The sequence below is a fragment of the Hibiscus syriacus genome, unplaced genomic scaffold (assembly GCF_006381635.1).
Source record: "Hibiscus syriacus cultivar Baekdansim isolate YM2019G1 unplaced genomic scaffold, ASM638163v2 tig00003041_pilon, whole genome shotgun sequence".
Classification (NCBI taxonomy): domain Eukaryota; kingdom Viridiplantae; phylum Streptophyta; class Magnoliopsida; order Malvales; family Malvaceae; genus Hibiscus; species Hibiscus syriacus.
In genome coordinates, this window is record NW_024061960.1 from 3003591 (window position 1) to 3029357 (window position 25767).

At 34.4% G+C, this 25767-nt stretch overlaps 3 protein-coding genes and 2 long non-coding RNA genes across 6 annotated transcripts; 2 read left to right on the top strand and 3 right to left on the bottom strand.

The window, feature by feature from the left end:
* The first annotated feature begins 5645 nt into the window (after positions 1-5645).
* LOC120166707 lies at positions 5646-9499 on the top strand. Of its 2 annotated transcripts, none has more exons than XR_005519951.1 (5): positions 5646-5722; positions 6150-6218; positions 7713-7790; positions 8198-8417; positions 9238-9499. It is a non-coding gene; the product is annotated as an uncharacterized LOC120166707 (long non-coding RNA). The 2 variants fall into 2 exon arrangements; XR_005519952.1 differs by having other exon boundaries at positions 8198-8406.
* Positions 9500-15763: 6264 nt separating this feature from the next.
* Positions 15764-16408, bottom strand: LOC120167997. Its single transcript, XR_005520092.1, has 3 exons — positions 16293-16408; positions 15913-15999; positions 15764-15821 (listed from the first exon to the last, which is right to left on the bottom strand). It is a non-coding gene; the product is annotated as an uncharacterized LOC120167997 (long non-coding RNA).
* Positions 16409-18653: 2245 nt separating this feature from the next.
* Positions 18654-19262, top strand: LOC120169016 (30S ribosomal protein 3-1, chloroplastic-like). The gene has a single exon (XM_039177253.1). It carries the CDS (start codon positions 18684-18686, stop codon positions 19173-19175), a length of 492 nt encoding a protein of 163 aa, XP_039033184.1. The 5' UTR covers positions 18654-18683; the 3' UTR covers positions 19176-19262.
* A 78-nt stretch (positions 19263-19340) lies between these two features.
* Positions 19341-21306, bottom strand: LOC120169005. The gene is made up of 5 exons (XM_039177247.1): positions 21053-21306; positions 20875-20978; positions 20623-20794; positions 20373-20495; positions 19341-20266 (listed from the first exon to the last, which is right to left on the bottom strand). The coding sequence occupies exons 1-5, from the start codon at positions 21236-21238 to the stop codon at positions 19484-19486; spliced, it is 1368 nt and encodes a 455-aa protein (XP_039033178.1). The 5' UTR covers positions 21239-21306; the 3' UTR covers positions 19341-19483.
* A 1913-nt stretch (positions 21307-23219) lies between these two features.
* LOC120166715 (ACD11 homolog protein-like) lies at positions 23220-24286 on the bottom strand. The gene is made up of 4 exons (XM_039175940.1): positions 23988-24286; positions 23695-23867; positions 23440-23585; positions 23220-23350 (listed from the first exon to the last, which is right to left on the bottom strand). Exons 1-4 carry the CDS (start codon positions 24222-24224, stop codon positions 23244-23246), a joined length of 663 nt encoding a protein of 220 aa, XP_039031871.1. The 5' UTR covers positions 24225-24286; the 3' UTR covers positions 23220-23243.
* Positions 24287-25767: the final 1481 nt, after the last annotated feature.

A 25767-nucleotide genomic window follows, 5' to 3' on the forward strand; every position in this document is an offset into this window, starting at 1 on the left:
TTACATTTAATGGTATCAGAGCTACGGTTTAGCCGATTCTCGGCATAAACAAGAGTCTAGGGTGTCTTATAATGTATACATGCCAATAAAATAGTGAAAACTTCTGATATGGTATAGTAATGAGTATGTTGTTTTGCTAATAGAACGATATGTTTATTCTTAATAGATGTATGTACATGATAGTTATAGAAGTCAAGCGGGAGATGATCGGCCCGCTGAGAGCAATAATTCACCTGCCCTGGCCAAGCAAGGTGAAGAACAGACACCTTCTGGAGTGCCTGTAACTGATCAAGATGTGTTCTTTAGAACATTAGATGCGATATTGACGCGTTTTCAACCTCCTGTTACTTCAACACCAAGAATGAATGTTGCAAAGGAGTTGAAGGGTTTAGGAGCTACAGAGTTTAAAGGTGAAGCCAAAGAAGGTCCTGTTGCTGCGGACCTTTGGCTTAATGATGTAAAAATTATGTTAGATGGACTCCACTGTTCTAATGTAGAGAAGTTAGATGGAGTGGTCTCCTTGCTTCGCGGGTAAGCGAGAATTTGGTGGACAAATATCACTTTGAGAATGACCAGTGATCAAGTGACATGGTCTCTGTTCTTAGAAGAGTTTAAGCATAAGTATATATGAGACCAATTTATCAGGCAAATGAAGCAAGAATTTTTGAATCTGAAACAGATGAATCGTACAGTGTATGAGTACGAGTGCGAGTTTAATAAGTTAAGTCGTTTTGCGACTGAGTTGATCTCAACAGAGAAGGATGTGTGTGAGTGGTTTGTAGAGGGCTTGCGCCCGAGGTTGAAAGAAATGTTAATAGTGTTGAACTTGTCCTTGTTTCAAGAAATAGTAAATCGTGCTAAAGCTCTAGAGAGAACTCAGAATGAAAGGTTTGGGATCAAAGAACCTAACCATCTAAAAGAACCGGGGCTTTATCGAGTTTTGCACCACCCAAGAGGGGTAGAGATTCTGGTACTCAGTCTCAGGCAAGGTCTGGATCGGTAGTATCCTCTGTTAGAGAATCAAATCAGATGAAAGCTAGACAGACCCAATCAGTAGGGTTTGGTGAGGACATAACCCAAAAGAGACATTGTCAGACTTGTGGAAAATATCATGGTGGAATATGTAGGGTAGAATCCAGAGCTTGTTTCCGATATGCTGAAACGAGACATTTTGTGAGAGATTGCCCATTGGGGAAAAGAGAACCAGTACAGTCGGAGCGATCTGCTTCGATGTCTCGGAGAGGGAGAGGTAGAGGAAGAGGTAGGAGCCAACCTGAATCCTCTACTCAACAAGAAATACGCTCCACTGCTCGAATGTATAATATTAATACCAATGAAGATTTTGATGATCCGGAGATAATAGCAAGTATGTTTCTAGTGTGAAATAAATACATTATGATAATGATTGATTTAGGCTTGCATGTTCATATATTAGTAGTAAATTGGTGAAAGAATTGATAATTCAATTAGAAGTTATTTATAGTAATATGACAGTGAAAATTTATTAGGGTACAGTGTGTGGATAAATAAGATATATCGAAAGTGTCCCATTATAATTCAGAGAATTTAATTTCTTACTAAGTTGATGAATTACTATTCAATGAATTTGAAGTAAGATTAGAAATAAACCAATTTTATAATTACCATAAAAATGTCAATTATAATTGAAAAGAGTAGAGTTAAACAGTTTAGATGAATTGGAAATTATAATGTTAGAGGATTTATATCATTCTGAAATAGAATAGTTTCTTTGCTGCACTGTAGCAATGCATCGATGCACTGTAGCCATTTGAAGTTTTATGCATCGGTGTTCCTTACTATTCACGATACTGTTCATACCATATTTCACTGTTCATAAACACATTTTTATCTCAAAATTTTATACCAAACACAATTGAACAATATATGATTGTATTTTCTTAATATAAATTCAAATGCTCAGTTATTTTACAAGAATAAAGGTTTTGAAAATGTCAATGTGACATCTCAAACTCGTATCCGGGTCGGGTACGGGTTGGGGTGTTACACAAAATTTGTTATCACACAATAGATATTCTATAACAATGATTCTATAACAATCTCGTTCATCAACTATATCCATATAGGTTCAAAGCGGCCTTTACCATATCAATCATGACTAGACCAATCAATGGTCACGTATACAAACACAGTCAAATGACATAGATCAATCATGAAGCCTAGCATAGAAATTACATGCAATGTGAACTGTACATGTCTATTACCAAATGGTCCTCTTAGTAAGATAAAATTTTACCAAAACCAGAGTGTGGATAAACCAAAACAAACTTTATTTCTGCAGAAAATAACCTTAAAATAAATATCATTAAACTGAAGTAATTGAAATTGTGTTTATAACCAACAAGCATTTAAATTAAAAACTCCCACTAAAATTGAATATGTAATCGATTTAAGGCTTGACCCTCTAATGTCCCCAGCGAAGTTGCCAAGCTGTTGACATCGTTTTTCGCCCGGGCGGGGAGAAAACTTAGTACGACTTGAGGGTTTTCTTTTGAAAAGGTTTTGAAAAGCTTTTGAGTCGCCATCGACCTTTTGAGTTAGGTAGGTCGAATACCTAAAAATTTTCTTTTAAAAGAGTTTTAAAGAAAACATCATTTTAAAAGATAAATCAGTCTACGTGTAACCAGAGATTCATTCTTTTTTGTAATAAAAATTTCGGGGATCGATTACACGTGGGGAAGGATAAATACCCCCACAACGCCCAAAATTGATACTCCATCGATTATAAATTGTCTCTAATAGTGGAAGTCTAAGAATTCGAATACAAATTTAAGTTACGGTCCCGTTATTCCAAATTCAACCATGCAATTTTATTTAACGGAAAATTCTAAGGAGAAATAGAAAATATTCTAATATTTCCAATCGAAGAGAAAATAATCCCTCAAATACTTTAGGACGAATATTTCTCTTTCCAACTGAAATAAAAAGAATATAATAATTTCTCCCAAGAACTCAACATTAAAATAATTTGATTCAACCATAATGAATATAACTAAAGTAGGCATATTCAAAATTTTTAGGTTTTTCTAAATATGGTATTTATTTATTTTAAAATAACAGAACATGACATCTAGTTACTTTATGACGATCATTTCTTAATATTTTAAAATAAATAATCACTAACTTTAATCAAATTATGTAATAAGTTGATTTATACGAGGCTTTCATATATATTCGAAATATCTAGATCTATGCACAAACAAATTTACATGGCAAAAGCTAAAAATTAAAAATACTAATTAGGAACAAATAAATGGAAACTAAAACAAAGATAAAAATTAAATGATATTCAATGCTGGAAATAAAATTGGACTAAATTATCAAGTGCATACTTTAAAGTATAAATATTACATTAAATAAACAAGAAAAATATAATTACTAAAATGAACATTACAAATGTAAATAAATAAATTAAAGTACTTAAGTTAAAAATATAAAATTGTACATTTACCTAAATTATAAATATTAAAATATAAAACATATGCATCACTTAAAATACATACTACATATTTTATAAGAAAAATATAACGTATACTACATTACAACACAACTAGGGACTAAAATAGAATATTACAAATTATATGTCAAATGTGAAATAAATTATAACATGAAGATATCAATCAAAATATAATTATAGCAGTGACCTAAATAAAAATAATGAAAATTAACAGAACAATTCGAAACAAATAAATAATATATAGCAAGTGTCCATAATAAAATGTAACAAAACCTGCAGACTTAAATCAAAACTAGTAAATAAAGATGAATCTAGTGACCTAAATGTGAAATACGATAAAATATAAAGTACCAAAGGGAGATTTTCCCACGAACAAATGCTCAAAATGTTACCTAGGCTAAAAACAAGGACCCAAATAGTAATTTAGCCTTAACTTAGTGACCAGAATAACATGGGTTTCCTAAAGTTATAGGACCTATGCGTAATAAACCCACTACTTAGTGACTTAAATGCAAAACATGCTAAAGGTATGAGAACCTTAGCGTAATTTGCCCAAAATCTAAAGATAAGAACTATCCTCCCTTTTTCACACCCATTCTGCCCGATGGTTTCAACCCTCACTTCCTCACTTCGCTCAAACGGTGGCAGCCCCCAAAGAGCCCTATGCTCCAGTGTGTCGGAGCCAACACCACCTCGGCTACCCTGCTTGGGTGGCCATTCTACTCCGGCCGGTGGTTTACGACGTGGGAATACCACAGCGACAACCCTTCTCACGCCATTCTCTCATCGCCCAAGAACCACGCTAAGGACCAACCACCATACACGGTGGCCCTTCGACCCCAAAGCAACCTACTAGTCTACCCTCTCTGAAACGTTCAGTGGTGCCATCCTTTGAAGGAGAGAGCGACCTTGCTTTCTGTCGGGGAGGTGCTAGCAGGGCATGAGCGAAACAACTGATGGCAAGACATGGCACGAGTATGGCTTGTGAGCAGTAGAGATCGGGTTTGGACAGGGTCGGGTCCTAGGTCGGATTCGAGTTGTTGATGTTGGGTTTGGGCTTGTAATGGCTTCGGGTTAGGCTGAAAATTAGTGATTACAACTCTATATTTTCTTTAACAATCAGAAACATAATGTCTATGTGCTTAGAGTTTAAGGTGTTTTTGTTGTATATGGAATAAAGAATTGCAACTTTGTTGTCACAAAATAACTCAAGTGGTCTTTCTTATCAATCCGTAATTAGCAGTTCATAAACCTGATGATCTCTTGCTTATTAGACCTTCGATATGTGAGCATGTAATACTTTTGTTCTTAAATGTATCGTATGAATCAATTTGGTTGCTATCCAATGATTAATACCCAAATTGCTTAAATATCTTCTTAATATCCCAAAACCATACGCTACGACTGAATGCGTACAAACCTGAGTGTACATTAAACTCTTTATTTATTTCTGAAGTATAAGGAACCTTTTTGCATTTCCTTAGTTTCAAAATCATTCTTGGCATCGATCAAGACTAAACTTGTTTCCTTTAGCAATAAGGGTTATCACTTGGTTTACTCCCACTGAATCTGTAGTATATACAATCGTCAACCAAATTCATCTCAAAACCAAACGAGATATCAATTGATAAAATTTGTTATACAATTAACGAGAGTCATACTTAAACTCATAAATGGATTTCCTTAATTTACATATAAGTAATTTTGTATCATCAGACACAATTTTCTAATTATACCGTATAGAACATCTCATTAATATTACCATTGATAAACACAATTTTGAAATCCAACTTATGTAACTCAAGACCAAATATGAGCAACAAGTAACATGATTATCATTAAAGAGTCTTTCAATGAAACCAAAAAGAAAGTCTCTACAAAATTAATACATTCTTTTCAAGTATATCCTTTAAATACAAGATATGCCTTATACTTGTCAACATCATCATTTCCATCTATCTTGGTTTTAAATATACATTTGCAACCAATCAATATATACATAGTGAAGATATGAGGAGCAAATGATTTATTAAGCATGATTACCTTTCTAACTTGTTGCACTCGGACTATTTAACAAAAATCATAGTATTTCATTGTTGTTTCCATGGGAATTACTTGCCCCGTTAGTGAAAGTTATATATTTTTGAAATTGTTCAGGAACCTGAGTACTAATTCCTTGGACAACACTCTACCAATTGGGCTTGGACAAAAGTCCCTTGCACGATTGTAAGTTCTAATTCTTCCATTAAATTGAAGTGCACTGCTGACTATTACAGCAGTCTTTCTTCAATTTTTTCCTGGCATTCGTTCCCTTCTGCTAGGTGTTCTTTTTACCCTTAACTAGCAAAAATATTGTTCAATCACAGTATGTGCTGTAGACTTCTGTAACAGCCTTTTTTTGTAGCAATGTAGCATTTTTTCTTAATTAGCAAAAATATTGTTTAATCACAGTTTATCTATTTGCATTTTCATTGCGCATATGGACGTAGTCTTCGTGGAGTAGGTGGATAGCAATATTTTTTTAATTGACTTTTACTTTTCTATGTCCTACCTTGCTTTTCAATGTTTCTGCAAGATGCTGATTTGATCATCAGCTGCACGAGTCAACTTTTTTTTGAATTTAATGTATAGCCTTTGACTTGTATCTTTGTAGAGATTTGTCAAATAATTAATTCTCAGGTTCTATACCGGAAAGTTTAACATCTTCAAATCTGCAGCTTGTGTACGTCTTGTCCCTATTGTTTTTTAGAGAATTTAACACATTTTCATTTTCTTGATACATGATTGTTCTCTACATGCTGCGTATGATCTCTTTATTCATACAGTCTAAACTTTGTATTAATTGCAATTATCTTAATATGATTTTGAAAATATTATGTGCTCAACATTTTCTTATAATATGGGGCCTATTTGAATATATTGCATGGTTGTTCTATTGTTTATGGCCATATCTTTAGTAAGACACAGAAAAATGTGCTCCATGACTATTTAGATGTCCAAACTGCATTAAACATGTTTCTCTATTTTTTTTAGTGGGGCAAATCCCTCTTTTCCTCTTGTATACTTATCGGCCTGTGCCTTAGCATTGTACAACAAAAGTGCCTCAGACCCATTCAGATAAGGCACATTTGATTAGGCGCACGGCTGGTGTGCCTAGGCATGCTTTATTGCAAAGCGATAGACATAAAAGAGCCCGACTGATTGAAGTTCTCTTTCAATTTTTTCCACTTTTTCATTTAATATACCTATATATATTAGTAATAAAGGAATAATATAGTAATCTATACTTCTCAATGTTGAGCATTTAACAACAAACATTAACCATAAGGACGGTGGTTAATCAGCTGCAAGGTGAGTGGGAGACAAAGGATCCAAAATTAGTTGAATATAGAAACTTGATCATTAAATTGATCAAAGAGTTTGAAGAGGTCACATTCACTTATCTCCTCAGAAAAGAAAATCAGATGGCAGATGTTTTGGCTACCTTGGCTGCAATGTTTTAGGCAAGTAAAAGGGCGGATATGATGCCAATCTTGCTGCAAGTATATAAGATCCCGACACATTGTTGCAGCCTGGAAGAGGAGGTAGATGTTCGTCCATGGTACCATGATATTTTACAATACATCAAGTATCATACATACCCGTAGCGACCTTCTGAGGTAGAAAAGATGACGATTAGAAGGACGATTGTAAGATATATTCTTGATGGGGATTGACCAATAAAAAATTATAGGTTTTGTAGATAAATTAGACCACACTTTATTATGTATCTTAAGCCTTAATTATAAATATGCACACACACAAAACACACATATACGTATTACACTTTACTTCACTCAGGCTAACGCATTTTTTGCGCCTTGCACTGATGAAATATAAGGGTACTAGTGCTTAGAGTGCACCTTGCACCCTTGACAAAATTGGCATTATCATCTCAACCACACATGTCTTTTTGGGGTTAGTTGATACTTTGTTGCCCAACATTCAGTCCATTGTAGATCATGTTGCCTGAGTAGGATGTTGTGGACACTAGGAGTGACATTTCCACTTATTTCTTGATGCTTTTTGAAAATTGAGCGAATTGGCTATTGTTTTTTCTTTCTTTTTTTCCCCAAAAAAATCTATTTAGACTCTTTCACTCTCAAATGTTTTCATATGTTCCTATTGCATGTTTCTTTGCCACTAACATATTACTATTTGCTTATGCATTTCTCAGGAGACTTAACAATAACTTATTGGAAGGGCGAGTACCGGAGGAACTTTATTCTGTTGGTGTGCATGGAGGAACCATTGAGTACGTAGTACTTTTTGGTTTCTTCTTTATTATGCCTTTATTATGGAGGAACCATTATCTGTTTCGCATGCATATGGATGTTGATTGTTTGCCTTTATCTATTCTGCATGCATATAGATTTCAACTGTTTGCATCTGCGAACTTTTCCCCTTTTATGCACCTTTTTCATCACTCTGTTCAACTAATTTAGTTCCTTAGATTCCATGATATCATTTATTCTTTTCATATTTGGTGAAAAAATTAATTTATCACTCTGTTCAAATAGTAGTATTCGTTGAGCTGGACATAAGTAGGCCCACACTTGAACTGTTTATACCGGTAACTATTCACAGTTGTCAAATATCTGCCTACTAATAAATATCTATATTTTTATTTGTATTCTGTTAACTGTGATTTATTTTCTCTAGTCTCTCTGGTAACAAAGACTTGTGTGGAGTTCTTTACCGGATTGTCCTATGTTTTGGGAGAATGGTCGTTTGTCTGAAGGTGGTAAAATTGCAATAGGCCTGTCATGCTTCTTTTTTGTCGCTGTGCTGCTACTGGTGATCAACATATTCTGTATCAGGAGGGGTAGAAATGATTATGATTTTGGTCTATCTTCAGATTTAATACGCAAGTATTATCTCAGTTCAGTTTCTATCAGTTGCCTCTTCTTGAGATTTTTATTATCATTAATATATATATATATATATCACATTATGATGTCATCACATGGCTTGCCCTTTGATATATTTTAACAATCACCGTAGGAGGCAAAAAATTACTACTGATAAGCTATTAGTGCACTCCCGACTACAAAAGTTCAAAGCTAAATTAAACTTAACCATTTAACTTTAGAATCTGTAGTGCATTCCGTTCCTGTTTAAGCTATAAGCCTATAAGTTACTTCAAAAGACAAATTAAAAATTTTCCAATCCTAATAGCTAAAGAGAGATCATATTTGAATAAATCTGATTAAGAAATGGAATTCAGTGAGAATAAGCAGGGTTATGATTTTTTTTAATAAAAAACAGATTAACCCAACTGGGATATTTTAAGCAAAATGTATGCATGCATTTCTTATGAGTTAGAATTTTATAGTTGTGGTAAATCATGTCGAGGTTTGATGTTAATTCTGAGTAGGTGGAGGCGTGGAGCTTAAGAGATCAAAACTCTTCCAGAAGATGCTAATTTTCTCTAATGTTTGTTATGGACTGGATTCCATTTTGGCAAATAGTAATTGCCTAGGTTTTTATAAAACTTAAATCTATGTCATGATAGAGGAGGCATTACAGCTTTTCTAATTTTCACTATAGACTAGAATGCATGAATGAATGCTTAGTTATTTGGATTTTGCACCAAAAGTGTTGACGTCTTTGTTCTTCCGTGTGTTATTTGAAATCTATCTCCTTTTGCCAGACTGTTCATTGAATTTTATCGACATTATATTATATTATGGTGTTGGCAGCACTTGCTGCAGAGAGGAACAGGTATCAAAGACAGAAGTCACTGATGCATCTTGAAATGGAGGGTCAGCATGCTAAGGGGTTGCCATCACTTCACCTTAATCCTCATTAGTCGTCAGCCAGCCAGCATTACAAGGTAGACTTTTACTGGTTTTTAGTAGTTTTCCACTCACTCACCAAGAAGTCGCATATCTAGATTAGAGGGGGACCATGAAATTGCAATTATAGAAAGAGAACATACCACAAAATAAGCAAGTGAATGAATTGCTGCTATGCTAAAGAATAAAGAGTTGGTGGATTTGGATTTATTCAACAATATGGGGTCTTTTGGCTGATAAAATGCATTGTGTCTGGATTCACTACTTAGGGTCTGTTTGTTTGGCTGTAATTGGTTTTCCAGAAAATGAATTACTGCAATTTGAATTACTGGAATTTGAATTCTGGAAAATGAATTACATTTCTGGAAAATGAATTACACATTTCTGGAAAATATCTGAAAAAAGTTTTATGATGTTTGAAAGATGTTATTTAAACATTTTTTCCACTAGTTGAAGAGTTTTTTAAAAATTATTTATTACAAATATTAAATATAATAAATAATATTATTTATCATAAAACTTAATATTATTATTTTAAAATATTAAAATAATTTATTTATTATTAATATTATTTTTATAATTTTATTAATAAAATATTAATATTGGTATATTTTAGTGAAATAAATATTATAAATTATATTATTATTATTTATTAAGTAATAGTGTTATATTATATTTTAAAAATATTAGTATATTTTAAATATCTTTACTAAAATATTATTTAAATATATAAATAATATATTCATTATTAAATATATAAAAAAATTATTATATATTATTAAAATAAAAATATAATATAATATCTTATATTATATTATTATAATATAATTGATTATTTTATATAATATTAAAAATATAATATTATATTATTATAAATATTAATAAATATATTTTAAATATTTTAATAAATAATATTTTGATGAAAATGATATTAAAATATTTTATTAATATTAAATTCATAAAATAAAATTATTTTGAGTATTTTTGCTTTAAAGTGAAAAGTTCGGAAAATGACTTACGGAAAATGAATCCGTAAGTCATTTTACAAAAAAACACAAAGGAAATTCTGTTACTAGGAAAATGAATTACATTCCGGAAAATGAATCTGTAAGTCATTTTATAGAAAACACAAAGGAAATTCTGTTACTAGGAAAATGAATTACATTCCGGAAAACGAATTACGTGAAACAAACACGGGAAAACATTTTCCGGAAAACGAATTACATGAAACAAACACGGGATTTCGGGGAAAACCAATTCCGTAATTGGTTTTACGGCAAACAAACAGACCCTTAGTTTTTTCCCACTTGTTGACAAAGGGGATAAGGAGGTCATATTCGGTGAGCATTGCGATGCATGATCATATATATCCACACTTAAATGTTATGTAAATGACACCACAAATGTAATAGCAAGAGGTGTAAGGTTGATTCATCATATTTTAGTTGTTTCTAATGTCTATATTCACTCTTTCACCATATAGATTTAGGGTTTGTATTTATTTGTTTCATAAACTGAATGTTTCCGCAGTCATTGTAATAGAAAATATTAACTAGCTCTAAAGCTTGACAACTATTCATTTTGTTGCCCGAGTTTACATGTCTTCTAAATTCAAATATATATATATATCTTAGCTCCCAAACCGTTGATTTTTCTTTCATACATAAGCGAAAAAATTACATAAACAAATAAAATTACTTTTAGTCCTGATCGAGGGTTTGTGTCAGAATCGGAGGAGAAGAGGAAGAAATCGGAAGAGAAGAGGAAGAACGAAGGAATGAGGAGGAATTGGGAAGAGAGGAACGAGGGTTAGGGATTATGGAGAGTAATTTGGGAATTGAAATGAAAGAAGGAATTGAAGCACGAGGAGAAAAGGGATTAAAGTTACCTGATGAGGGAAGAAGCGGGCCGAAGATATCCTAGGGAAATGTGGAGTGGCCTAAGCAGAATGGCCCAGTACCTGTAACAACCAAAGAATGTTATAATCAGTTTGTTAAACAGTTTGTTAGCATAGAATGCCAGCTGACATTAGTAGATTCTCTATACCAGCTTGTAACTAAATAAAAACTGTTGTGTAATCAACATTTCTCTTTTATGCAATGAATGATGAATTCCTTTCTACTATCTCTTCTCTAAATTCTTCTCTCTAGTGACTACTCTTTCTTTTAATCTATAACAATTGGTATCAGAGCTTCGATTCTAGCAAAAGTTGAGTGGGCATGCCAAAGAAGAATCAAGTTATGGCAGAAACTGATTTGTCTGGGATTCAAAAACAAATTGAAGATCTAGTTGCGTTGGTGAAGAAAGGCCAAGATAAAACTGATCCACCTAAATAGTGGGAAAATCAGGAGAATAGAATCACTGCTTTGGAGTCCAGAATGACTACTAATCAAGGTTATGTTAAGAAACTGCTTAGAATTTTGACAGGCAGGACAGAGGAGTAGGAGCATTCTACTGATGAACAGGTACAATCTCCTGATACTTCTAAAAATATGGAAAAGAATCATGTTTTGGTGACTGTGGTGAATGACAAGTCTAGATTTACTTATAAACCGGATAAACCTGAGATATTAAAGACTAAACCTGATGCTTGTTTAGCTCTTAAGAACAGTTTTAGGCCTGAAAATCAAGAGGGTGAAAACAGTGATTCTAGACCTAATCTGTTTGGACAGGAAGTTGAAAAAAAGGGGTCATGGGATTCATTTACCAGTTCAGGAACTATGTGGCACAGACCTAAGATAAAACTGCCATTTAATGGGGTTAATCCTAGAGGATGGATTCAAAAATGCTTGAAATATTTCTCTATTTGTAGTGTTCTTGTTGATCAAAGAGTAGAGGTAGCTACTATGTATTTGACAGGCAAAAAAGAAATATGGTTTGATGGATATATAATGCAAAAGCACCATGTAACATGGCATGAATTTGAAGCTGATATCTATCATAGATTCAGTGACAGATCTTTTTGTGATATTGTGGAAGAGTTCACTAAATTAACTCAAAAGGGGTCAGTTGAGGATTATCAAGAATGATTTGAGGAATTACAACCTCATATGCTGTTACAAAACCCCACTTTAACTGAGGAATTTTTTGTCTCACTTTTTATTAGTGGGCTAAGAGATGATATCAAACATAGGGTCAAGGCTTTGGATCCTAAGAATTTGTCTGAAGTATGTAAACAAGCAAAACTTTATGAGTTATCTATTGAGTTTGAAAATAAAAGGCTGAGGCCTATTTTTAAATCCCCACCCTACCCAAGCCCCATTATTAGTTCTAAACCTGCTTCACTTCTAGTTAATTCAAAACCTACAGTAGTACAAAACCCAAGGCCGAATCTTATGGATTACAGGAGACAAAATAATCTTTGTTTTAAGTGTGGTGATAAATTTATTCTAGGTCATCAATGTAAGAACAGACAGTTGAATATGATTACTGAAGATTCTGAAAATCCATCATTGGAATTTTTTCCTACTGATTCAGAACTGTCTCCACAAGCAAAAGAGGAAACTCTAGAAATTTCTATGAATGCGATTACAGGCTCTATTGGACATACTACATTGAGAATTCAAGGATCTATTTAGGGCAGATAATTGAATATCTTAATTGATAGTGGGAGTACACATAGTTTTTTGACTCCAAAATAGGCTGATGCTGGCATATAAGTTACTACCCCTTATCCTTTGGCCATCACTGTGGCTAATGGCCAACAATTATTTAGTTCTGCTAGATACAACAAGGTTGAATGGCAAATGCAGGGACACATTTTTGTACATGATTTCAGATTGCTTAAATTGGGTGGTAGTGATATGGTATTGGGAGTTGATTGGATGAAATTGTTTAGCCCTATATTGATGGATTTCAATAATATGACCTTGAGTTTTGACCATCAAGGAGAAAAGATATGTATTCAATGACAACAACCTTCATCAGAATTACAGCAGATTTCTGGGGCTACCTTACTTAAAATGACTGCTTGGGATTCAAATATTTTGGGCCACATTATTTTATTGACCATGTCAGGGAATTCTCCTCCTATTCCTGCTGAAATACAACAATTATTGGACAAGTAAAGCAATGTTTTTGCTGAACCAGAAGGATTACCACCTTAGAGGACTCATGACCATGCTATTCCTCTAAAGCCTAATGTTACACCTGTTAATCTAAAACCTTACAGGTTCCCTCATAATCAGAAAGTTGAGGTGGAAAAACAGATTGCCAGTATGCTTTCTTCTTCCGTTATTCAGCCTAGCAAAAGTCATTTTACATCACCCTGCCTTCTTATTAAAAAGAAGGATGCCACTTGGAGATTTTGTGTGGATTATAGACATTTAAATAGTATGACAATCAAGGATAAATTTCCTATTCCTATAGTGGAGGATTTATTAGATGAGCTGCATGGGGCAGTCTATTTTTTTAAGATTGATTTGAGGTCTGGATACTGGCAGATTAGAATCAGACCAGAAGATATTTATAAGACAGCTTTCAGAACACATCAAGGCCATTATGAATTTAAGGTGATGCCTTTTGGCCTAACTAATGCTCCTGCTACATTTCAGGCTCTTATGAATGATTTATTTAATTCCTTCCTTAGGAAATTTGTTTTGGTTTTCTTTGATGACATTTTGGTTTACAGCAGAAATATGGAGGATCATATGAGGCATTTTGCAACTGGTTTTAGAAGTTTTACAAGTTAATCAATTATTTGCAAAATTGTCCAAGTGTTTTTTTGGACAGCAGCAGGTGGAGTATTTAGGGCACATTATTTCTGTTGCAGGGGTGTCTACTGACCCTAGCAAGGTAGAAGCAATACAGAATTGGACAAGACCCAAAACCATTAAATCTTTGAGGGGATTTCTTGGATTAACAGGGTATTACAGGAGGTTTATCAGAAATTATGGTATTATTAGTATACCTTTAACACAACTTTTAAAGAAGGATGGGTTTCAGTGGAATTCTGATGCTTGTATTACTTTTGAAGCCCTTAAAAGAGCTATGTGTTCTGCTCCAGTTTTAGCATTGCCTGATTTTTCTAAAACTTTTTATCTGGAAACAGATGCAAGTTCTGGAGGTATTGGGGCTGTCCTTTCACAGGAAGATAGACCTATTGCTTATTTGAGTAAGGCTCTAAGCCCTAGACATTCAGCTCTTTCTATTTATGAAAGAGAATATCTTGCTATTCTCTTGGTTGTTTCTAAGTGGAGATATTATTTAGAGAGTAGACACTTTGTTATTAAAACTGATCATGAGCCTTTGAAGTTTCTGCTAGAACAGAAATTGACTACCACTATTCAGAAGAAGGGATTAACAAAGCTTTTGGGTTTGGACTATACTATACAGTATAGAAAGGGGAAACTGAATGTTGTTGCTGATGCTTTATCTAGAAGATGGGAAGAACAAGCTCAATGTTTTGCTTTAAGAGTGATTGTTTTGATTCCTACTTGGGTGCAGGAAGTAGAGGAGAGTTATCAAGGTGATACTTTAGCTCAGAATTGGATTTCAATTTTGGCTATAAATCCTACTGAAGATAGTAAATGAAAATTTTCTAAATCTGTTCTTAGATACAATGACAGAATCTATATTGGGGCTCATGGACGTCTTAGGTTGAAAATTATTCAAACCTTACATGACTCTCCATAGGGAGGTCATTCAGGAGTACAAGCTACTTATTACAGGGTTAGGTCTAATTTTTATTGGCCTAAACTTAAACCTATGGTTGTTGCTTATGTAAGGTGTTGCACAGTTTGTCAACAAACAAAGGTGGAGCATATTTCTAAGCCGGGTTTATTACAACCTTTGCATGTTCCTAGTCAAGCTTGGGAGGTCATTACTATGGATTTCATAGAGGGTCTACCTACCTCATTTAAGAAGAATTACATTCTAGTTATAGTGGATAAATTTACAAAGTATAGTCATTTTCTGGCCCTATCTCATCCCTATTTAGCAGCAGAGGTTGCTAAATTGTATTTAGACAATGTTTACAAGTTACATGTCCAGCCTAAGATGGCCATTTCAGATAGAGATAAGACTTTTACCAGTTCTTTTTGGAAGGAACTGATGAAACAGTTGGGTACTCAGACAGTTTTCAGCACTGCTTAGCATCCAGAGATAGATGGTCAAACAGAAAGAGTTAATCAATGTTTGGAGCAGTATTTAAGGGGTTTTTGTTTCTATCAACCTAAGAAATGGGCTACATGGCTATCTCAGGCAGAGTGGTGGTACAATACCACTTTTCACACTGCTATTAAGCTTACTCTTTTTCAAGCTTTATATGGATACAAACCACCTATTATGGTTTGGTCTACTGACACTACACTATAAGCAGTATATAATATTACTACAAGCAGAGAGCAAATCAGTTAGTGAAACAACAGTTAGAAATGGCTAGTAATCGGATGAAGCAACAGGCAAATAAGAAAAGGTCTAAAAGGATTTTTACTGTTGGAGATAGGGTTTACCTGAAACTGCAGCCTTATAGGCAAACCTCGCTTGCTCTGCAAAAAAACCTCAAGTTAGCAGCTAAGTATTATGGTCCATATACAATTTTGGAAAAAATAGGAGAGGTGGCTTATAAACTGGACTTACCAAATTCTTCGAAGCTCCACCCAGTGTTCCATGTGAGCCTTTTGAAGAAATTCATCGGGGATTCTGCTACTGCTACCACTGATCCTCCTGCAGTTGATGAAGAAGGACAGTTAAGCATTAAACCTTTGACGATTATGGGAAGGCGTATAATAAATCGACACAATCGACCAATCACTCAACTTTTGGTTCGATGGACGAATATGGATGACTTGAATGATACATGCGAGGACTATTCGGTTCTCAGGGGCTAGTTTCCTGATTTTGATCCTTGGGGACAAGGCTCATCTCGTGGGGTTGGTATTGTCAGAATCAGAGGAGAAGAGGAAGAACGAAGGAATGAGAAGGAATTGAAGAACGAGGAGAAAAGGGGTTAAAGTTACCTGATGAGGGAAGAAGCGGGCCGAAGATATCCCAGGGCAATGTGGAGTGGCCCAAGCAGAATGGCCCAGTACCTATAACAGCCAAAGAATGATATAATCAGTTTGTTAGACAGTTTGTTAGCATAAAATGCTAGCTGACATTAGTAGATTCTCTATACCAGCTTGTAACTAAATAAAAACTGTTGTGTAATCAACAGTTCTCTTTTATGCAATGAATGATGAATTCCTTTCTACTATCTCTTCTCTAAATTCTTCTCTCTTGTGACTACTCTTTCTTTTAATCTATAACAGTTTGGTTATTCGTTTAAATTTAAAGTTTATTTTACATTTGAAAGGTTTTGAAAAAAATAGGTTTGTTTGAAATATAAATTAGAATGTCAGAACAATTACAAAATTACACGTAAATGTCACGAAGTGTAAATACTTGACAATTCATTATTCACCAAAATCTTTGAAACAAAACACAAAATATCGATGCTTATAAAAATATATTTTTAGTCCAAAATGCAACTTTGTACACTGTAGTCCTAAATTTTAGTGTTCTAACATTTGGGAAAGGATTTGAACAATTCATATGCATCATGATGTACTAGAAAAACCCCAAAGAAAAACACCTCAACCCTTAAACAAGGATTTGACATCACCAAAATAAACCAAGTTTTACATTAAACATTCAAAACCCTTTAGTAGCATGACTACAATGCACAAAACAACATAATGGTGCCACATGAAGCTGCCACATATTTCTAGCACTGCTGAGCAGATGATAGTGTCCAGTTTACTATACCTGCCTAGAGAAGCTTATACAGACATTCGGTAAATGTCCAAACCTTTAAGTTTGATCAGATGTTCTCCACATATCTACTGTTTTTTTCTTTTTATAAACCTGAAAAAATTAGCTGACCCTATTCCCATATGTAATGGGGTAAGGGGGAGGTAGGGTAGCAGGCTGCCCCCAACCCCAGGTTGAGAGCAACTTCCGTGGAAGACCTCCGTTATGAATTGCCCTCAGTGGGACTCGATCCCACGACCACAAAGTTGATTGTGCATATGTGCCATTCTCTATAAGAAACGTCACATAAATGTGTAAAATGACATGGGGACATCTTATTGGAGAGTTAATTTATTAAAAAAAATGACGTGAGACATATAACGACAACAAATGATAGTGATCATAAAAAAGTTAATTAAAAGTTTTGTAATTTTAATACAAGCTTTAAAAAATTTAGTGAACAAATTATAAGCACTCTAAAAGTTTAGGACTACTAGTGTAATTTACCCTTGTTTTTATATATAAAAAACACATTAAGTTATTGATTAAAAAACTATGTTTTATTAGAAATACATATAACTAAAAAAGAAATAATAAAAAATACTTGTAGTAGGGTTTGAACCAAAAATCTAATGACTATTAATATATCTTAAACATCTAGATAAATTATTATTATTTAATAGAAAAATATATTTGATTAAAAATACTTTTATGATTTCTCAATTAAAATATTTTGATATACTGACTAAGTTTATAACGTAAAGAAAGATATAATATGTTAAACATATTTTCTAAAATTATGATTATTGTGAAAAATATTTATCTTATATGATATAAGTAATATCATTTTAATAAATAGTTGCCTATATGTATTATTTTGATAAATATTTTTTTTAATGATATTATTTGAATAATTTAATTCCAATTTTAATCATAAAACTAAGTTCATAATTAAGTTTTTAATAGTCTAATTTTATCACCCACTTTAAAAACGTTTTCGATAATATGAATAAAAAATGTTATTTTTCTTAAAATTAATTATCAAAACTAATAAAAATGAAATAAAGATGACCAAACATATATAGTTTATGCAAATATATATACCTTAGAATCTTTTAGAACAGAAAGATAGGGTAAATTAGAAATTTCATCATTAAATTGAATTTTAAAAATTTTCAATTTTTCACTGAACTTAATACATTGAGTTTTTTTTTATCATTTAGTTGTTAAATAGTTAACGACGTTAAAATGATGTCGTTTTAAAAAAATAATTGTTTTACCAAAGCAACGTCGTATTACATCTATATAACAGTCCATTTATAATATCGTTAGTGAGAAAACAACTACGTAATCAAAATAACCCAATTTATTAAGTTTAGTTAGAAAATTTAAAAAAATTAAAATACAATAAATTAAAAAAATTAAAACTTCAATTATCAAATTTGTAATTTAACCAGAAATAAAATGCCTCAGTCTCGTGAAAAGTCCCTAATATCCTCCGAGTTCTACCCGTACTATCTCCCCATATACCTTATCCTATCTCCTCTAGTAACTTTTAAGACAACCTCTCTCTCTCTCTCTCCCTCCCTCCCTCCCTCCCTCCCATTCTGCAATACAAAATGTTGTCCATGGCAACTCCATCAACTACTATCCCTTTGCATTATTTTGGTCATCATAAGTCCTCCGGCACCACCATTTGCTTTAAGGCAGCAAACCCCAGTTTGAAGAAAAGAAGTGCACCCACCGGAAGAGTAACTGCCTCAGCAGCACTCACGGCTGAAACATCCTCAGACACCGAGACACCATCCACCACAGTTCCTCAGAAGTCTGAGGTGTCGGTGAAGCAAGTTGCAAAACCCAGGCTGGTTCTGAAATTCATATGGATGGAGAAGAACATCGGGCTGGCTCTTGATCAAGTCATTCCTGGCCATGGCACCGTTCCTCTCAGTCCCTATTTCTTTTGGCCTAGGAAAGATGCCTGGGAAGATCTCAAGGCCACTCTAGAAAGCAGGCCCTGGATTTCTCAGAAGAAGATGATTATTCTTCTGAATCAGGCCACTGATATCATCAATCTCTGGCAGCAAAGTGGTGGCAACCTTTCCCAGAGCTAGATATGCTATCTTCTTATTCTTTTTTTTTTCTTTTTTCTTTTTAATTTGCAATGATGAATGGCCTTGGTTAATCAACTGAATTTGAGAATTGCTTGGATTGGAATATTTTAAGTGCTGAATTGTTGTTGTCCTTATTTTAGTACTTATCTGAAATGATTTGCGTCTCAATATGTTTCAACAACAATTCCAAACAAAATCTTACAAACAAGTTTACATCTCATTAAAATGAACAAAATGATGAAAATGAATAACAAACTTATAGACCCGCCTGATTCTATAATGCAACTCGCCAGAACTTAAAAATGATTTTAGTACACTGATGCTCCTCGGTACCCACTTAATTGTTTAGTCCTCACAGAAAATGGCCCCTTGTTTATTATAGTGAAGGGTAGGCTACCTTTCGTCCTGGTGCTTCGAATGACATGTTCTGAGGAGTTTTCAGGTCCAGTCTCTAGCTTCAGGTCAGCATGAAGGGTTGTGGGGACATGGTTATTAAATGAGTTCTGAGACATCAGTCCAGTATTTTCCGAGTTCTCGTTGTCCTTGCCTTTTAACTCCCTTGTGTTCATATCAAAACTGGGATCATAGAAATCATGGTTATCCTCATCACTCTCATGAATAATTACATCCTTTTCCAATAGCTTGATTGGATCCACTTCATCCAAGGACATTGTTCTCATGTCCAGGTTTCCTTCTGATGATTCTTTACTCGAAGGACTCGAGATTTTGATTTCCGAGGTCTTCGTGCCCTGGTTCGACTCCTCTGCTTGACTGCCTTGATGAGTTTCTTTACCTTTAGAACTAGGTTCATGAATGTCAAACACTCTTTTTCCTTGACTATCAGCACTGTTGTGATCATCAGGATCATGGAAATCAGACCGGGAGAGTTCCACAGCTGCTCGTGCCGCTGCTGCTGCATGTGCAGCCGACTCAAAGGCTGCTTGAGCGGCATCAGCTACATCCTTGTACTTTTTCCTTGCTTTTGGTGAATCGGAGAAGTCGTTGTCATCTCCTAGGCTTGCATGGTTGGTTGCCTTACCTGATGTGTCTAGCTTGGGCTGTCTATGATTCTTGCCTCCATCCAAAATTTCCTGTATTCATAAAATCATTAGCAATTTATAGGTTGTCTCTTTATGATTAACACGAAACGGAAAATTTTTCGACAAACCGTCTTGATTGTTGTAGTAAATTGCTTACATCAGTTGCAGAAACAGAGGTTCCATGGAGTTGTAAGGCAATGCCATTCTCGGCCGCAATCTCGTTGAGCAGATTCCATCTGCTCTGCAAGTCCGGTTGTCTAGTCGAGAGTTTTTGTATAATCTGTGGGACACAAGGACTATGTTATACCATACTGCACAACTAAACTAAACATTGTTAATAAACATGGGAAAACTTCATTGCTTGTTTCATTTTCCTAATAATTAGACAGATCCAAATAAGGATTTACCGTAGTGTTCACTCCACAATTGTTGCGCAACTCAATGGCACGAGCAGCGAATTCTTTTCCATATCGAGACATGAAGATTGCACGAATCTCTTGAAGCTCGGGAAAATCTCCACACCTAGAAGATGCAAAGAGCAGGCCAGAGATTGCCTCCTTGAGCTCATCAGGGCAATCTCTACAAATCAAATATAAAAGTCAGGGTCATCGACAAAACTGAAGAAAAAGAAAAGCAAATGATATATGGAAGAAACCTACTTCTCTTGCTCAATGAGATGGACTCTTTCAATCAGGAGATTACAATACCCTTCCAGGATACCAAACACATACAACATATTTTGTTCCTTCACCACCTGCTCAACCTGTCCACACAAACCTCCCAATTTTAGCTCCAAACTATAAAGAAAACCAACACAGGAACGTACTTGGTACTTACTCTAAGAAGAGCACGGTCATGGTGGCCGAGTTGAAGGAGGTGCACGACATCGGAACGAGCGAGGTTACAGCGAGCCTCACGCTGGTTCTTGAAAATGGAAAGACGGGAAATGGCAACACTGATAATTGACTTGAACTTGGAGGGCTTGAAGCCTCTTCCGAGCAAGGCATCAAGCTTCTTCCCCATAAGCCGTGTTTGCTCCTCGGACTCGATGATGGATTGAATGAAGGAAACAAACGAGGCTGGCTTAGTGTTTGTTGTGCTTTTTATGTGATGTGCTAAGCAAGGGATGAGGGAAATAGAGGCAGCTGCATATTATGGGGGTTGACTGTTTTCTTTTCTTAACACCCAAGTATTTTGTTTTCCTTTTCTAAATGGTGATTGTAATGGGAAAACCAAATAAAGAAGAAGGCTAAAACGCGGTTAGTTGAGCTAACAATTTCCTGGAAGGGACGTGAACGCTGCAAATTGACATCTTAGCGCCCGTTCTGTTATAATTTACAGGCGTAATCAAGTTATTTTTCGATCATTATATGTGTCTAACATTATAAATATTATATTTTAATTATATTGATCATAATAGTCGTTAAAAGTATATGTTATGTGACATATGTCGCATTCAGGTAAATTTAAAAAATTTATTTAAAATGAAAATTTAAAATTATAGTTTTTTTAAAAAAAAAACCTCCAAAAAATTCAAATTTTTTTTTTAAAAAGCATAGAACTTTAAAAATTCTAATTTCAATCCCTGTGGTTCGATCCTTTGTTGCTTAAGTTCGTTCATGCTGTTATCATGTTTAGAAAAGTGAATAAATCTGCAACAAAGAGTAAGGTTGATGTTTTTAAGAAATGTGTTTATCCAAAGCTCCTAAACTGTTGAAGTTGTACGGAGAGAAACTCGAATCCTTGGTGATGGACGATGGGGACGGTGTAGGCAGCTGAAATGGTACGTGAATTTAAGGATTAGGGAAATTTAAAGGTTTTGGTGTTTTTAGAATTTTAGAAATATTTGGGTTTTTTTTTTGAGAAATAATAATAATTTTAATTTTTTTAAAAATATTTTCTTTAAAAATTTACAAATGTGTCACACACATTTGGAGTGATTAGCAGAATCTTTTAACGATCGTCATCCACCAGACACTTAAAATAATAACGTTGTTTACATTAAACACCTATATTGATCAAAAAATGTATACACATAAATGAAAAAAGAGATATAGTTTAATATCTAATCATATAGCTTAAATATCAAATAGGTAATAGGGATGTATCCAAAAAAAAAAAACAAGTAAGTTTTAGTTTAATTTTAAATAAATTTTTAAATAAAGAATCTTAATCATATAAATTCATAAAATTTCTTTAAGCATTAAATATGTTAACGATCATCGGATTTGTTAACACGTTAACATTTGATTCACTGATATTTTCAATAAAAAAATTGAAATAATAAATTAAATCTTAAAAAATTATAAAAAACTATAAATTTATAAAAATATAAAAATTAGTAATTATATTTTTTAATAACTTAAATAACAATAATTAAGTTTAATAATCTAATTCATAAAAGGCTTCATTGGTTTAAGTGGAATAATCAAGTTTAATAATCTAATTAAGTTTAACAATGATGGGATTGGCTTTCGTAATCTCAAATGTTTTAGTTTATCAATGTTGGTTCAGCATGATTGGAGACTTGTTACCAACTCTTTATACTGTTCTATATCATGTTCTCAAAGCTAAATACTTCCGTGGGAGGGTTTTATTATCCGATAGATTGTGTTCCAATCATTATTGCACGATCGAGATACTACAATAGTATCTGTTATTGTCGCAACTGTAATAGACACAATGTAACCAAAAATTTGATCTATAAGAGAGAGATAGAAAAGGGTGCACCACTGACCATGGTACATGTGGGGAAACCAACTTGCAAGTCACAATCTTTATTTACGTGTATGATTTACACTTACGTGTTAAATAATATCGCAAAAAAGATTGTTGTGCTAATTACATATGTGAATTAAACTATTATTTACACACTATTACTTTCAAATAAAAATTTGATTATATATATAAATTATATTCCGCATTACACAAGTACACAAATTAGTTATATATATATATATAGAAGCGTATGTTGCTTGAATAAAATGTGTGCTTTCTTCTTTGACACTCCCCCTGTTGATATAATTAATCACCAGTCCAAGGCGATCATCCTAGAGATATAAAGCTTATCAATGTACGCTATAACTGGGCGCGCAGCTTTGATATACCTTCTCATTTTCTTTTCTACTGTATAATCTGCAAATATATATATATACACACATTCATAAATACATTTTAATCGATTTACAACTGAATTAAGTAAATAAATCATTGGTAAAACTAACCTGTTTCGTTGAGCTTGAGAAGAAGTTCGTCCCTTGTTGGAAGAGTATACATTCCTGCAGAAACAGCAGTCCTGACAGTCCATGTGTGGTATGGTGCACACACTTGAGCGTAAGCTGCTGATGCAGCATTCTTCAAAGAGTAATCGCTGCAATTTGGAGCCAAAAATAAAAATTTGTGTCATGAGAATTGAGACATGGAGGACAGTTTCTTATTATTATTTTGTGTTAACGACGAGAGGGAAGGACAAAGCATACTCAGATGACACGAATTCTTCGAATAAAGCGCGGATGAGGTCAAGGCCTTGCCGAACTCGACGCAGGTTCCGTGAATGGCTTCCTGGTTGTTTCACGGTGTGGTTAGCAACATCGAGATCAAGTACATCGTCTAAGGTATCAAACCTCTTGGATGCCTCCACAAGATCATGTACCTGATGAAGTTACAAGACACCAGACCATTATGAAATGTTGCATTTGCATATGGAGACTACCTAATAACATGTCTCAAACTTCTACCAATGTACAAGGACAACAAAAATAAAGCAATGAACCTTGGCGACGTACTCCAACTCGGCGAATTTGAAGGCAAGGCCGAGGCAGCTGAACAGAACAGAAACTAAAGAACATGCTTCACAAAACGTGTCTAACGGAAGTTTTGGATCCTTGGTCTGAGACTCCAACAACTCTGACAGCTCCTCGATCGCCTGCGCTATGTCCGAAAGAGGCGTTTTAGCTGATATGGACATCTTGGATTGAGATTGATTACAACCATCATTTGCTTCGTCCATGGCTTATATCATTATATACCACCTTTACTTTCTGTTGTTTATAATTCTCAATTCACTTTGAAGAAAATATGTAAAAGAAAATGGTTGATTGGACTAGAGTTTTACGTGTCTGGGATTGATTCATATTCTTTGTGTTGTAAGAGCATGACAAGTGTTATGGGAATATTTAGAGGTCGTACTAGAAATGCGGTCTGCCACTGCCACTTTGCTTTCAAGTTTGGACAATGTTTACCCCAACACATCTATTTGTGTCGTTTAGATTTCTAGCTCGTTAATCGTTACTTTGATGATCGCCTGATGGGGACGGATCAGAGTAGGGAAATTTTGGTTCACAATTGGCCTAAATGCTGGTAGACTTCCTTAAGCAACTATCACTATTGGTTGGACAAAGTTCCTTGTGCATCAATTTTCCATAATTAATCCCATTTTGAATTTCAAGACAGTTTTTAGGCAAAAGAACTAAAGACTTCTGTCGAGACGTTTCTCTGCCCGGCGACGGAGAGTGCAAATAGTACACCCAAACGGTATAACTAGTCTCGAAAAAGTAAGTGTTTATTGTCACACCCTAATTTTGGGGCTAAATTTTTAGAAATTATAAAGTATTGAATTTTATGTGGTATTTTGGAAGAAATTGATGATTTAATTGTAAAATTTCAAAGTTGACAGTCTATTTTAAGAAGTTAAAGAAAATTCAGGGACTAAGTCCTGAATATTCCCGTAGAGTGTCGGCAGATTTTTTTTGGTTATATACATGCAAATTGAATCTGGTTTCATACCAGAACAATTTGCTAAAATTCCTCTCCCGCACCCTTACTTTCAAATCTGATCCTGACATTGTCCGACCACCGATCGTCGATCCGAAACCACCATCGTTTCATCGTCAACCGATGAACAAAACCCCGTAAACCGATCATAGTAAAACGTTGTCTAACGCCGTGAATTTCGATTCAAAATTTTGACTTTTTTATCTCCATCGCCGTGAAAATTGTCAATTAATCGCCGATCGTTGCTCCGTTTACGACACCTCCCGTACCATCGTGTTCTTTGCATCGTTCCGAGTCCACCGATGTCCTTCTTGTCTCCGTCGTCACCGGCGCGTGAGGGACGTGAGGAAGTCAAAGTTTTCGATGTTTCGGAATCGAGCTCTCTGCCGTTCAAAATTGTGAACCCAGCTTGGTAAGTGTCTTAAAATGCCTTAAAAAAATTAGAAATTTTTCGGGAATTTTTCGAACACTGTACGACACCGCACGCGCCACCACCTGAGAGTGGGCTTCGTCTGGATGCTTGGGGAGCTGTTTGAGCCGAGCCGTTTACTGTTGACTGTTAACTTTGATCGTTGACTTTGACCATTGAATTTAACCAAAAAGTCAAAATTTTTGAAAAATTATATTTTATATTTTTTGACGTCCTGAGTTCGATTTCGAAGTCCGTTTTGCTAAATTCGAACCCGGTAAGCTGTTTTTCACTGATTAATCAGTCGGTTCGATCCGTTTTATGCAATTAAGATCCGGTTTTTATGAAATTTATGTTGATATGAATTTGA

Coding starts and splice junctions, on each gene's coding strand:
- LOC120169016 (XM_039177253.1), top strand. CDS start 18,684: ATGTTGTCCATGGCAACTCCATCAACTACTATCCCTTTGCATTATTTT.
- LOC120169005 (XM_039177247.1), bottom strand. CDS start 21,238: ATGGGGAAGAAGCTTGATGCCTTGCTCGGAAGAGGCTTCAAGCCCTCC. Junction 20,979..21,052: donor ATGACCGTGCTCTTCTTAGA/GTAAGTACCAAG, acceptor TTGTGTGGACAG/GTTGAGCAGGTGGTGAAGGA. Junction 20,795..20,874: donor CATCTCATTGAGCAAGAGAA/GTAGGTTTCTTC, acceptor TTTGATTTGTAG/AGATTGCCCTGATGAGCTCA.
- LOC120166715 (XM_039175940.1), bottom strand. CDS start 24,224: ATGGACGAAGCAAATGATGGTTGTAATCAATCTCAATCCAAGATGTCC. Junction 23,868..23,987: donor AGTTGGAGTACGTCGCCAAG/GTTCATTGCTTT, acceptor TAACTTCATCAG/GTACATGATCTTGTGGAGGC. Junction 23,351..23,439: donor TCTCAAGCTCAACGAAACAG/GTTAGTTTTACC, acceptor ATATATTTGCAG/ATTATACAGTAGAAAAGAAA.